Source organism: Aquarana catesbeiana, linkage group LG01 (genome assembly GCF_042186555.1).
Source record: "Aquarana catesbeiana isolate 2022-GZ linkage group LG01, ASM4218655v1, whole genome shotgun sequence".
In the NCBI taxonomy this organism is placed as follows: domain Eukaryota; kingdom Metazoa; phylum Chordata; class Amphibia; order Anura; family Ranidae; genus Aquarana; species Aquarana catesbeiana.
This window is the reverse complement of record NC_133324.1, coordinates 408,315,586-408,328,488: the sequence shown is the minus strand read 5'-3', so window position 1 is coordinate 408,328,488 and position 12,903 is coordinate 408,315,586. Positions and strand designations below refer to the sequence as shown.

General features: G+C 41.3%; 1 protein-coding gene across 2 annotated transcripts in view; it reads right to left on the bottom strand.

Moving 5' to 3' along the window:
• Positions 1–12,903, bottom strand: part of KDM4C (lysine demethylase 4C) — an 852,000-nt gene that overhangs the window by 338,435 nt on the left and 500,662 nt on the right. For both annotated transcript variants that reach the window (XM_073635205.1, XM_073635203.1), the window contains exon 12: positions 8,309–8,432. In XM_073635205.1, the coding sequence (XP_073491306.1) occupies positions 8,309–8,432 (124 nt within the window). The remainder of the gene's footprint in view (positions 1–8,308; positions 8,433–12,903) is intronic.

Below are 12,903 nucleotides of genomic sequence, written 5' to 3'. Positions count from 1 at the left end.
TTTTCTCCACTAGCTCATCCCCCACAACTATTACCCTTTCTTATAACTTGACCCTCCCTCCTAGATTGTAAGCTCTAACAAGCAGGGCAATTGTATTGTAATTGTACTGTCTGCCCTAATGTTGTAAAGCGCTGCGTAAACTGTTGGCGCTATATAAATCCTGTATAATAATAATAATAATTTTAGAGCTAAAGTGTTTTAACAGATGTTCTCTTGTGACAATTTAGAAGTGCTGCAGCTTTAGAAGCATAGTCTGAGGCACCGTTATTCTTAAAGCTGAACACAACTGATATGGGGTCCAGGACAAAGAGTCCACTTCATGTCAGAAAAGAAAACCAGCTTAGTGTACTGCTTTACTGCAAAAGTAAAATCTCTTATCTGGTACACAGCAGAGGCTCCGCACCGAAGTGAATCATGAGGACTAATGCAAGCTCTGTACCACTCAGTGACCAATTCAGATTAACTGGATGCAATTTATAAGTATTTAATTACATTGAACGCCAGTGTTAAAGAGCATGAATACATACATAAATAAAAACTGGGCTAAAAAAAGTACATTAGGCCAGCTTCCAGGTCTGTGGAAAATACATACACGTGCCATCGTACTTTTGGCATAGAGGGGTTTTTTTTTTCAAAAAATTTTTTATTTAAGTATAAGAAGCACATACAGAAATCTTGGCCAATAGTTGTACAATGAAAGTTTTTAGAACAAAATATAGTTACATACAAGATTCTGTCAAGTCCGCATAAACCTTAACGAGGTGGGTCTGGACCCACCATTTGATTCAATATATTCTGCATTTCTTTGGTGAACGTTTCCTAAGGTAGCTTTCCAAATTAGTTCCAGATAGTTTCATAGTTCCTTGGAAAAGGATTGGGAAGGATAGATGTTTTATGAAAGTGCATGGTTATGGTACAATCCCATTTAGAGAGGAGTGCGATTAGTAGATTTGCCATGTGTTAGGTCTGTGCAAGGCTTCTTAAGAGGGTCAGATGTGGTGTATGCGAAGTAGGTTTGGCAGGAGGTTATGTGCGTATATTAACTGAATACATGATTGAGATGGGGAGGGGGGATAGGAGAAGGGAAAGTGATAGGAAGAGTAGCGAAGAAGACAAGAAGTAGAGAGAGAGAGAGGAAAAAAAAAAAAGGGGGAGGGAGGCCGTCTCTGACTTCCCTCCTCAGTGGATAATTAAATGTGGGCATTCCGACTGGAAGTCGTGTGTGCCTTGGAGGGGGGCAGCCCTTAGAGGGCGAGGGATGCCAAAACAGGAGTTAGAGATTACAGGTTTCAGCAAACAGGGTATGTAGTAATAATAGCCTATGTGAGTGAGTTGTGCATGTTTAATTATTCGGGTGTTGTCTGAAAATGTGACCAATGTGCCCATTTTTTACTGAATTTTGTTGGGGCGTCACGTGAGATGTGGATTAGTTCTTCCATTTCAGTGACTTTATGGATCCTATTAAACCATTCTTTGAGTGTGGGTATCTGCGAAGAGCCCCAGTGTAGGGGGATGCATTGTTTTGCTGCATTAATCATGTGCATTGCTAAAGATTTGTGATAGGACTTGTGTGGTAGGAAGGTGTGTGTAGGGAGGAGCAGGATCACCAGATATGTAATAGAGTGTCTCTGACTTTATGGCATCTTCAACGTGTTTCTGGTGTAGTAGGGCTGAACTTGTTTAGAAGGGCTGGCATGCGGTACCATCTAGATTGGATTTTATATCCATTTTCCTGTGTGGTGACATTTGTTGATTCTTTATGGATATTCAGAAAAATTTGTTTCCAGTTCTCTGTTGAAAGTGAGAGGGAGAGATCCTTTTCCCAATGTTTGCAAGATGTACTCTCATTGGATTGTAGGTCTGTAAAAATGAGGGTGTGTGTTGTAGATAAAAGATGATTTTGAGGTGTTTTCTGGGTGCAAAGCATTTAGAAGGAGGTGAGTTGTCTCAAGCATAACGAGTTGTCTAATGATTTTAGGTAGTGTGCAAGCAGTAAGTATGTCCAGTATGTTCAGTTGGGTGGAAAGGTGTGAGGAAGTCAGGAGTTTCCCTTGGTGAAAAAACTGATGAGCCCGAATTTGATCCTGTGAGCAATTATTGCTAAGAAAGTGGCAATGCATTCCTGAAGGGAAGTCTGCGTTCATTTTTACTGAGGTTAGTGGTCCAGGGATAGATGATATGGTGGTTTGGGTACACATCCTACGGAAGCATTGTAGGGTGGGTCCAATTAATGGATGAAGATGAGTTTCCGATGGGATGTGACGTGGGGTTGTCCATGGTAGAGATTCAAGGGGAAGGGTAGTGATAGATGCTTCCAAAGGGACCCGTCTTTGTAGGAGGAATGGACATTCCAGTCTGCAATTCTGGAGAGGTGTACAGCTGTATAGTAGTTTACAAGGTCCGGGAGGCCTATCCCCCCTAATCGTTTTGATCGGGAAAGCTGTTTGAAACTGATTCTGGGTTTATGCTCACCCCAGAGAAATTTGGAGCATATATTTTTATATGTTTTAAAAAAAGGCCAGTGGGACTTGTATGGGAATCATCTGTAGGATGTATAACAGTCTTGGTAGAGCATTCATCTTTAAGATTGCCACTCTGCATAACCATGAAAACATTGGTTTATTCCAGTTTTTGAGGTCAGAGGTTAGCTTATTGAGGAGAGGTATGTGGTTTTTCATGTAGAAGTCTGAAAGTTTGGAGGGGAGTTTTATGCCCAAATATGTGATTGAGTCGTGCTTCCAGTGAAATGGGAAATTTTACTTACATTGGTCTATAAGGTGGGCACAGAGAGTTTAGGCATCAGCATGTACAGAGGTTTGCCAATTTCAGCTAAGTTGCCACTGATCACTACTGAATAGGGGTCCTTTCCTACTCCACCAACAAATAGGAACCCTTTGCTTATGACACTAATGATTGTGGGCGCTTCACCGACCACCAAAGTAAAAGGACCCTCCAGTCACTGCACACCACCATAATACTGGTGATTTTACACCAACCAACAATGCAGCAAAGATGTTAGTTAACACCGACTTCTAATTTTACAGGGGAGTTTACACTAGCCACCAATGTAAGTGGGCTTTTACGCTGATTACAAATGTAACATGTATTTACAGCAAACAACAATGCACTCACAACCAATGTAATCAGGAAATGGACACTGTCTACAAATATATTGGGGGCATTGGGGAACAGTGTAAATACCTTAATTACAGAGGTTCACACTGAAAATGTTCCCGTTACATTGGTCATCAGTATAAATTTGCTTCAAATAAATACCCCATTACAGCAAATTCTCTACCAGTGTGGCTGGGGGGGGAAGGTGGGGGTCTCATGGTGGATGAATTCGAGGGGGCTTGTGCCAAGAGTTAGTGATGGCTGATTAATTTTTTTTAGAGCATAACGTGATTTTGCTTTGCAATTTATTGCGTTATCGCAGTCTATAATCTTGCAGTGAGATTTAATGAACTATAATATTCTATATTCTTGTTTGTGTTATAATGTGCAGTAGCTGGTTGATATAATTTGCCTTTGCAGTGAGATATATTTTGGCAATCATTTACATAATTTGCTGTAAGGCTACTTTCCCACTGAAGCGCTTTACAGGCGCTATAGCGCTAAAAATAGCGCCTCTCTTGTCACACCAGTGTGAAAGCCCGAGTGCTTTCACACTGGAGCAGTGCGCTGGCAGGACGCTAAAAAAAAGTCCTGCAAGCAGCATCTTTGAGGCGTATACACCGCTCCTAAAGCGCCCCTGCCCATTGAAATCAATGAGCAGCGGCGATTTGCGGGGCGCTTTTTTTAACCCTTTTTTGGCCGCTAGCCGGGCTTAAAAGCGCCGCTAAAAATAGTAGCAATTTAGCGCCAACTCCCCAGTGTGAAAGTGCCCTTAATTTTGAATCATTATAATGTAAAGCAATGTGGTATGGTTATGTGGCAGTAACAAATTAGGCTCAGTTTGCCAAGATAGATCAGTTACTTTAATTCTATTCATGATTTTATTTCATTTTGAGAAGAATATGAATATATATATATATATATATATATATATATATATATATATATATATACACACACACACACACACACACAAACACACACACTGTCAGTATATGCTGTATACAGTATACACACACTGTTTTGATTAAAATTATAATTTTGTTAAGATTTATTTTATTTCACAATTCAGTGAGCTATAATGCATGTTTTACTTGCCATTATGATACTTACTTTTAGCCATGTGAATGTTTGTCTTCAACTCTCATTGCTGAAATTAATCATTTTACTATGAGGTTCTCTAATTTCCAGTTATGTTCCTAACTAGGCATTTCAATTAAATATTTGTTTTGTCAAACAATCATGTCTGGCCTATAAAAAGATCTCTCTCACCCATCACCAGTGAAACCATTTTTATTTTATACAGATATATACACAGTTCCAAATCATAAAAACCATGTATAAAATTATCTATAAGATTATAGATCGAGTGGATTCAAAATTTGTTACCTGTGTTGATAAACAATATGGGCGAAAAAGCAGGAAAAACAAATACATAACTGGTCATGAAATAATAATCAAAAAGAAAACTTGTCAAAACAATCAGAAACATGTCTGCAGATACTAGAGAAGTAATTGACTGACAGATAAAAACAACCAGATTGATTGAGCAACTGACAAAAGCATCCCCATTGAAAAACATGATATACAAGCCAACACACAAATGTAAATGCGTAGGGTTGGCTGGCTCCAGAACTGTAGAGCCCAAACATGGAAGTGCAGTGTCTGGAAAGTCTGTCGGACTTGGGCTTATAGAACCTGTGCATAAAAATCAGAAGGCGGCCATGCATATATTCCACTGTGGAGGTGCCTTTGTGGGCAAAACAACAGGGGCAAGCACTTTAGTGAAAACCAGCGGTTCAGGGGACAAAGGGAAGAGCAACACATTAGTAACGATTTGTGTCCCACAGCAAAATGAAGGTAATGTTGATTTTTTTGTGTGGAGGTGGGGGTTGGCCGGGAATTTGGAGACATGAGAGTAGGTCAACAGAGGCCAGAGGGTTTCCCGAATACTGAACTGGCAGATTCCATGTATATTTCTGTACCTAAGGAAAGGTGTTGAGAACCTTTAGATCCAGTATGGAGGAAGATGCCCCAATTTGGCCATAGAACCTTTTTCTTTCTGGAACAATGGCTATTACCCCTTGAGAGATGAGCTGCACTAGAGCAGTGTGGAGGTCCACCAATCTTCGCAGGGACACTACTATATTTGACAACTTGAAGTGTGGTAGAGCAGAGGGCATTGAAGCATGCTTGCAGGCCCTTGTATTCTGAGTCAGCTAACATGGCTGTAATTTTCCCTGTAAACTCTGATACAGTAGAAGATCAAATAAAAAATAAAAAACTAAATGACCAAGGCACACCAGAGTAAACTACAAAAAGGTTTTATTAGCTATACAAAGCTGAACACAGAAAAATGTGTACACAACCACCCCTAAAAGACAGATATGGTGGGAATACCGGTAAAGGGAATCCCAACAATCTGTCTAAACCCTCCCTGTAAACAGTATATGATCCCTCATAGAAAAGCGAGGAAGCCCGCAGGCGGGGGAGATTCCTCCCTACCCCAAAAAGTACAGTAGAAGATCAATAAGGGAACAGGGGAGGCAATTACCCCTAATGTAGTTAGAGAAGACTCTGAGAAGTGCTGTGGAGTCAGGCAGGTAACAGTGGTCTAGGCTATCGGTGTTAGGTCCCTCAGGGAGTACACTGCACGATTCACCAGCACTGTTAGAGGATCGTAAACCTGTAATTGCATTGTATAAATGCATGCAGCAATTAGGTAGTGATCGAGGCATGCAGTATTTAGCGACTGTGTACTCGTTAAGGAGTGGGTGGCCGGCCGCTAATTAAAAACCAGTAAACAACATGGTTGTTAAGAAGTGGGCGGCCGCCACGTCCTTAATAACCGATAGAGTCATCAGCTATCAGCAGGGGTTCCCCGCTGTTAGCTGAATGTAGAAAAAAAAAAAAAAAAAAGAATTGCCGGCATTGAAAAAATAAGAAAAAAATGGCATCCCTCCCCCAATCCATACCTGGCCCTTCGGGTCTGCTATGGATTTTGAGGCGAACCCCCACACCAAGATTTTTTTTTTAAATGGTATGGAGTTCCCCACAAAATCCATACCAGACCCTTACCCAAGAATGCAGCCCTGCAGGTCAGAAAGGGGGGGGGTGAGCGAGCTCCCCCTGCCCCTGCTGAACCATACCAGGCCACATGTCCTCAACATGAGGGAGGTGCTTTGGGGCAAGGGAACTCTGCCACCCCAAAGCACCTTGTCCCTATGTTTATGAGGCCCCCAGATCCCAGCCCATCCTTATAAGAACGAGTAGAGGTACATAGTACCCCTACACATTCACCCCCAAAAAAGTGTAGTGTAAAGTCCTTTATTTACAAAAAAAATAAAAATATCCCCCAGTGTAGATTCATCGTCAATCACGATGCCCGCTGATACTGCCGACCCGCCGTCTGCTTCAGACGAAGGCTTAACTAAGGGAAGGTGCCACTCTGTTAAGACGGAGCAGCTGCAGGCTCCTTAACAACAGAGTATTTACTACTGTACATAAATACACCAGCTATGGCCAGGCGTTAAATTACTGCATGTTTTTACTACTAAAATACTGCATGACTTTGTAAAATAACTCATGCAGTAATTTAGTAGCATTTTGTTGTGAATGCCAAAAACGTTTTGAAAAATGCTGAGAGGTATTTTATTGCATTTTTAAGGTGCTTCATACTGCTTTGTGGAGCCCATTGTGAGGCAACAGGGAGTCCAAACAAATGCCCTGAGGACCATGGAGGTGTGCACAGGCAGGGGAGATGGCAGAAAGGCAACAAGGTCCTTGAATACGCAGCAAAATGGCGCACAAATGCACAATGGTAGTCAGTAGAGCACCAAATTCAAATATGGCACAGCTTCCCTTCTCATCACCAGCTGTGTGGCCAATAGCTGAGCCCATCATGTTAACACATTAGGGGAAGGACCAGAGCAACATACCATTAGGATTCCCACACACCAGGGCCAAAAGGCCAAACTCACCACAGTTAAAGTCCTGAAAGGCCCTGCAGTTTCCACAAAAGCACACTGGGGAAAGAGATGTCAGATTCAAGGAACATGCCTCTTCCACGGAGTCTATAGGGGCAGGGTTTCATCAGACAAGTGTACCATGGCCCTGGACCTGAAAACCACTCAGCGGCTGACTCAAATGTTACACAAAGGTGTCTAGGTGAGTGCCTTCAGCAGAGTCTAGTGCTCAAGGACAGATTACAGGCAGACAAAGCTTCTTCTTGTCAGCAGGGTTTGGGTACAGTTTTCAAAAAAATGCTGAGGATCAGGAAATTCGGTAAACTGCAAAATGACCCCCATTCTGGCTCTACAGATCTCCTGAAGGAAGCAGCATAACCCAATATACATGAATTACTTCATCCTGTGCCCCTTAACGTATGATTAAGAAATGTATACACATACACTCCATAGCCACTTGCAGCCAGAATAGTATTGTCACACTCAATATCAGCAGGTCTGTTTAGACTTCTCCTTAAAAAGCACTCATTCCTCCATGGTGAGAGGTGCTTCAGTAAAAATGCTCGCAAAACATGACACTAAATTTCTGCACCATGGTTTATGCTACCTAGTGGCAAACAGCCCTGATCATAGGCCTTCTGTTAAGTATAAAGGATGTGTACAGTGTCAGTGAGGCTTAACTACAAACTATCAAAAAAGGCAAAACAGAGATTCAGAACAGTTTTTAAAATCATAGTGCCTATATTTAGAGAACATAGCTGATTGTAAAATTTATGGTCCTGCTTTTTTTTAACATAATCATATAGTTTGCTTTAAAACAATAAAAGTTCACTTTCAACAAATTGACAGTGCTTATGCAGGGAATATTCAGGCATTCCCCAATACTGAGTTATGTTACTATTATGTTTAACATAAAATTAAGTGTACTGTATTGCGTATGGCAACCCAGGTTGCATACCTGTAAAGATCTTACACTTTCCCTTTAAACAATTCCAATAGAAACCAGCTGGATTATACAACCTACTGTAGCCCAGTAATTGATAATATTGTTATATCCTTTTTTTTCCACAAAGGTGACAAGAGAAGATTACACACAGGACTGCAGCACCATTAATTGCAATCAACTGATTGGAATCGTTATATGCAGCACAAGTAAAAAACGAAAATTTAATAAAAAAATACAATATTTTCAACACACTCTTGTACATGGAAAGCTATAAACAGCATACCTTCATCACTTGCTTGATGTTTAACTACTGTCATAAGAGACCTAGAAGGAGGTTTACCCAGGGGAAGTCGCCAGCTCTTTGTTCTTTGTGGTCTTTTCTCATTATTTTCAGCCCAAGTTGTGCTCTAAAACAGACAAAGCCAGCCTGTTAGTCTGAAATACTGAAAATAACATCGCACTTAAAGAATGAAAGCTCTCTAGGATTACGATAACTAAGTTCTGTGTAGCATTTATTCTCCTTTTCAAGTAACGGCTAAAAAAACCTCAAAGGATACAAGATGGGACCCTGTAGAAACATATCTCTGCTTTTACTGCTCTGAAACTGTACACATACTAATATTTCAGCTACAGAGGAAATGTACAAATCCTTATGCTAATGTTTATAACCTGGCAGAAGCAAAATGTCAATTGCATCTAGATGATCATCCAAGTGTCTAAGCAAAACAGACAAGTGCAAGTAACTAAATAAAACAAAGTAATATACAAAGGCAGGCTCCTTTGGTAGATCCAAATTAAGGTTTCCAAATCACTTCCAGGGTTTGAACAAAATAAAATTATAGGACACAAAAAAGGGATACAAGAGAACATACTTTTGAAATTAAACTATGGACCTTTTAGCTTCATATTTGTTTTAAAAGCTTTATGTGAGAATTTGTTAGAGTAACTAATCAACAGCTATTATACCCTTACTAGCAAATTTGTGCCTGTTTGGTCAAGATATATAGGGCGGCCCATATAACATACAGTACACATACTGGAACAGATAAAAAAAAAGGTACATTATAGTATATAGTTACAGGTGATTTAAGAAAGCAATGAACAGTGTCGATTACACACACACGGTGAATGACAAAGAAAAAGTATGTGAAAGTGAACAGAGAATGGGTTACGTATTATAGATTGTGTACAGAGCTCTGTACATGTAAAGGAGGACCTTATAATCAGGAAAAATTGTCTTTTTTTAAGTGAACTTATTATTAGTTACTAAAGTAACTAATAGCAAAACTTTTTTTTTGTTTTAAATAGAGTGGAGATTGATTATTACACCTGTCAGTTTTTATTGCCGTCTGTGTACCTATTAGGTAGATTTACCCTCTCTATTTGTCCTGTTTTCCATTATCATTGAAAGTAAAAGAAAATCCCAAATTTTGGGTTGTCCCCAGAAAAGTAATAGAAGGGAAATGTTCAATTTTTTAAGTCAATCTTTCGCTTTAACAGGATTTCTTCTGGAAAAATGCCTATTTCTGTGACAGGCACAATAACAGTTCAGCCAGCTATAGCTGACTTGTTTGTAAGCAATGTCACATGATAAATAGGAATAAATGATCACATGATTAGAAGCCATGTTCATCAATTCTCACTCACTTTATCTCACCAAGCCACTGTTAAATGCAGAGCTGAGGCAACAATGCATTGGTATTATGCCGAGTGACATTTATACACATATTGCAGGTAAGCTAAGAATGTTTTTTTTTTTTTTTTTTATTCCATTTGTCTACATATAATAAAAAATGCATGCTTCCAAGTATGTATATATACCGTATCCAGTAGCCATCAGACCAGATCCAGGCAATTTCTTTGGAGTGCTTTGGAGCAGGGCACAAAGATGGAAGAACTGAATTTTCACTAAGGTGGAAGTCCAATAACCACCTTGGGAAGGAAGGAAGGATGGCCTTGGGCGTTAGTCTACCTTATCATTGTGATGAATGAGAAAAGGCCCCTTACAAGTGAGAACTTAGTGACGCGTCCGACAGACATGAGAGCAGCCAAAAATTGAACTCTGCAGGAGGGGTCATCTAGGGGGATTTTTCTGCTGGGTTCAAAAGGGGGTTTCTCCAGGGCAATAATTCTCTTGGATTGCACTTCAGGCACAGAAGGATTTCCAGGTCCAATAATAGATTGGCTTGTCTTGCTTTTAGCAAGGTCTCTTAAGAGACAGAGGGGTCTCTGTCTCTTAAGACCTGGGCATGCCATGTGCCAGAGAGCACCAGTTTGAGATCCCAAACAAATGACACAGGAGATCACATTGGGGGATTTATAAAAGCAACTCCCCAAAGAAAAGTCTTGATTAAGGCTTGAGAGGCATACCGCATACAGCTTACCTGTAAAATCCTTTTCTTGAAGTACATCATGGGACACAGAGCCTAAGTAATAAATTAATGGGTATATAGGCACCTTCAGGTGATGGACACTGGTATACCCAATACAGGAAGTTAACTCCCCTGTATAACCCCTCCTCCTTCCAGGAGTACCTAAGTTTTTGTAGCAAAGCAATATATCTAAACCCCAAAAGAGGGGTGGGACCTCTGTGTCCCATGATGTATTCCAAGAAAAGGATTTTACAGGTAAGTTGTTATAAAAAATAGGATTTTTATAACAGCTTACCTGTAAAATCCTTTTCTTGGAGTACATCACAGGACACAGAGGCTCATAGTAATTACTAAGTGGTGATATCTCACCTTCAGGTGCTGGACACTGGTGTAATCAATTAGACAGGAAGTTTCCTCCCTATATAACCCCTCCCCTACAGGGAGTACCTCAGTTTTTGTAGCAAAGCAATGTGTCCCACAAGAGGGGCGGGAGCGCTGTGTCCCGTGATATACTTCAAGAAAAGGATTTTACAGGTAAGCTGTTATAAAAATCCTGTTTTCTTTATCGTACATCACGGGACACAGAGGCTCATAGTAATTACTAAGTGGGATATCCTAAAGTAATGCCTACTGAGGGGAGGGAGACACAAATAAACGCAGACCGCCATCAGACGTGAGGACCTATACTGCTGCCTGCAGTATACTGCGCCAAAAGCGGCATCCTCTTGCCCTCTTACATTCACCTGATAGAAATTAGTGAACGCATGTATAGATGACCAAGTAGCGGCCTTGTAAATCTGAGTCTTAAAGGCTTGGTAACGCACCACCCATGAAGCGCTTACTGCCCTGGTAAAGTGCACTAAGGAGAAAACCTTTTCTTCAAACCGCAAGCCTGAATAATAACTTGACGAATCTGCATTAAAACAACAGTTGATTTAGATGCTATCTGCCCTATCCTGGGACCTACAGGTAGCGCCACAAACACAGTCGCTTCAGATAAGCCTTGACTGCCCTCACTACAACGAGAGAGTTCAACCATTTTAATAGCTGATATGAACGCTGCCTGCCCATTCTTCGGGTATTCTGGCAGCACAACAAACGTCATATTCCCGTATCTTGAACCATTCATATATACCTTTAACCGCTCTCACTATATTGAGAGGAATTAATAACTTTCCTTCCACAGAACAAGGTTCTGGTAAAAAGGAAGGCAAGAAACGGGTTGATTCAAATGACAGCTAGATCCTTTTAGGAAAAATGAAAAAGGCTGGGTGAGGATTTAACATCACCCTAGCCTTAAGAATAATTAAGTATGGCACTATACAAAAGAAAGCTGCCAACACTGAAACTCTTGCGGTTGCTACCGCGACGGAGAACACCTATTCCCCCGTTAGGAGGATCAAAAGGAATATGATGCATCGGCCCAAGGAGCTGTCATTGTATGCGGACAAAACTAGACTCAACCCTACGGCACAAGTGTGACCTAACTGGCAGATTTATATGCGTTGTCCTTTGTATCAAAGGCCCGGATCAAAGAATGCGAAGCAAGCGGCCTTTGAAAAACAATGACAAAGGCCGAAATCTGACCCGATGGTATTCAAGGCTAGCTTTATTTTTAACCCCAACTGTAGGAAGGCAAGAATTCTGCCTATGACATACCTCCGAGGATGCCATCTTTTGGTTTCAAACCAGGAAACATAAGCCTTCCAGACCCTATAATAAATGGTCCTAGAGGCCCGCTTTCTTGCATCAATCAGGGCAGTTACCACTGCACCTGAAAGCCCCGATTCTTTAACATGTGGGCTTTAATAGACAGACCGTTAAATTTAGCGATTGTAAGGCCGGATGGAATACCGGCCCTTTGCAAAAGCAAGTCTGGACTAGATGGAAGAGTCCACGGTTTCCCACCTGCCAACATTTCAATCTCTGCATACCAGGATCTTCTGGGCCATGCCGGGCTAGTAGTATTGCCGGCTTCCCTTCCACTTGGATCCTGCGTAGAAGCTGTGGAAGCAGCTGAACTGGGGAGAACGTATAAATCAGTGAAAAACTGATTCCACGGGGTCACCAACGCATCTGTCCCATATGCGAGTGGATCCCTAGCCCTTGACACAAAGCAGTCCAACTTCTTGTTGAACTTGGACGCCCAAAATTCTTATCTGGGCAGAAAAAAGTGGGGGTGCAGAGGACATTCTCCCAGGAACAATTGTTGATGGCTCCAGAGGGCCTCCTGTCAACTCTTCATTTCACGATATGAAGATTGTCGATAGGCAAGGTACAAGCTCCTCTGCCCAAACCAGAACATGGCCTTCCTTCTGGCTGCGTGACTTCTAGTGTCTTCTTGGTAACTGAAGTAAATTACTGATGTGGCATTGTCGAATTGTACCTTGACAGAACAATCCTGTAATCTAAATGCCCAGGCCATTAAGCCAGACGTGCCATCGGAAGCTCTAGAGTGTTGACAGTCAAGGTGAGCTTGACCACTTCCCCTGGGTAGTGGTCTCCT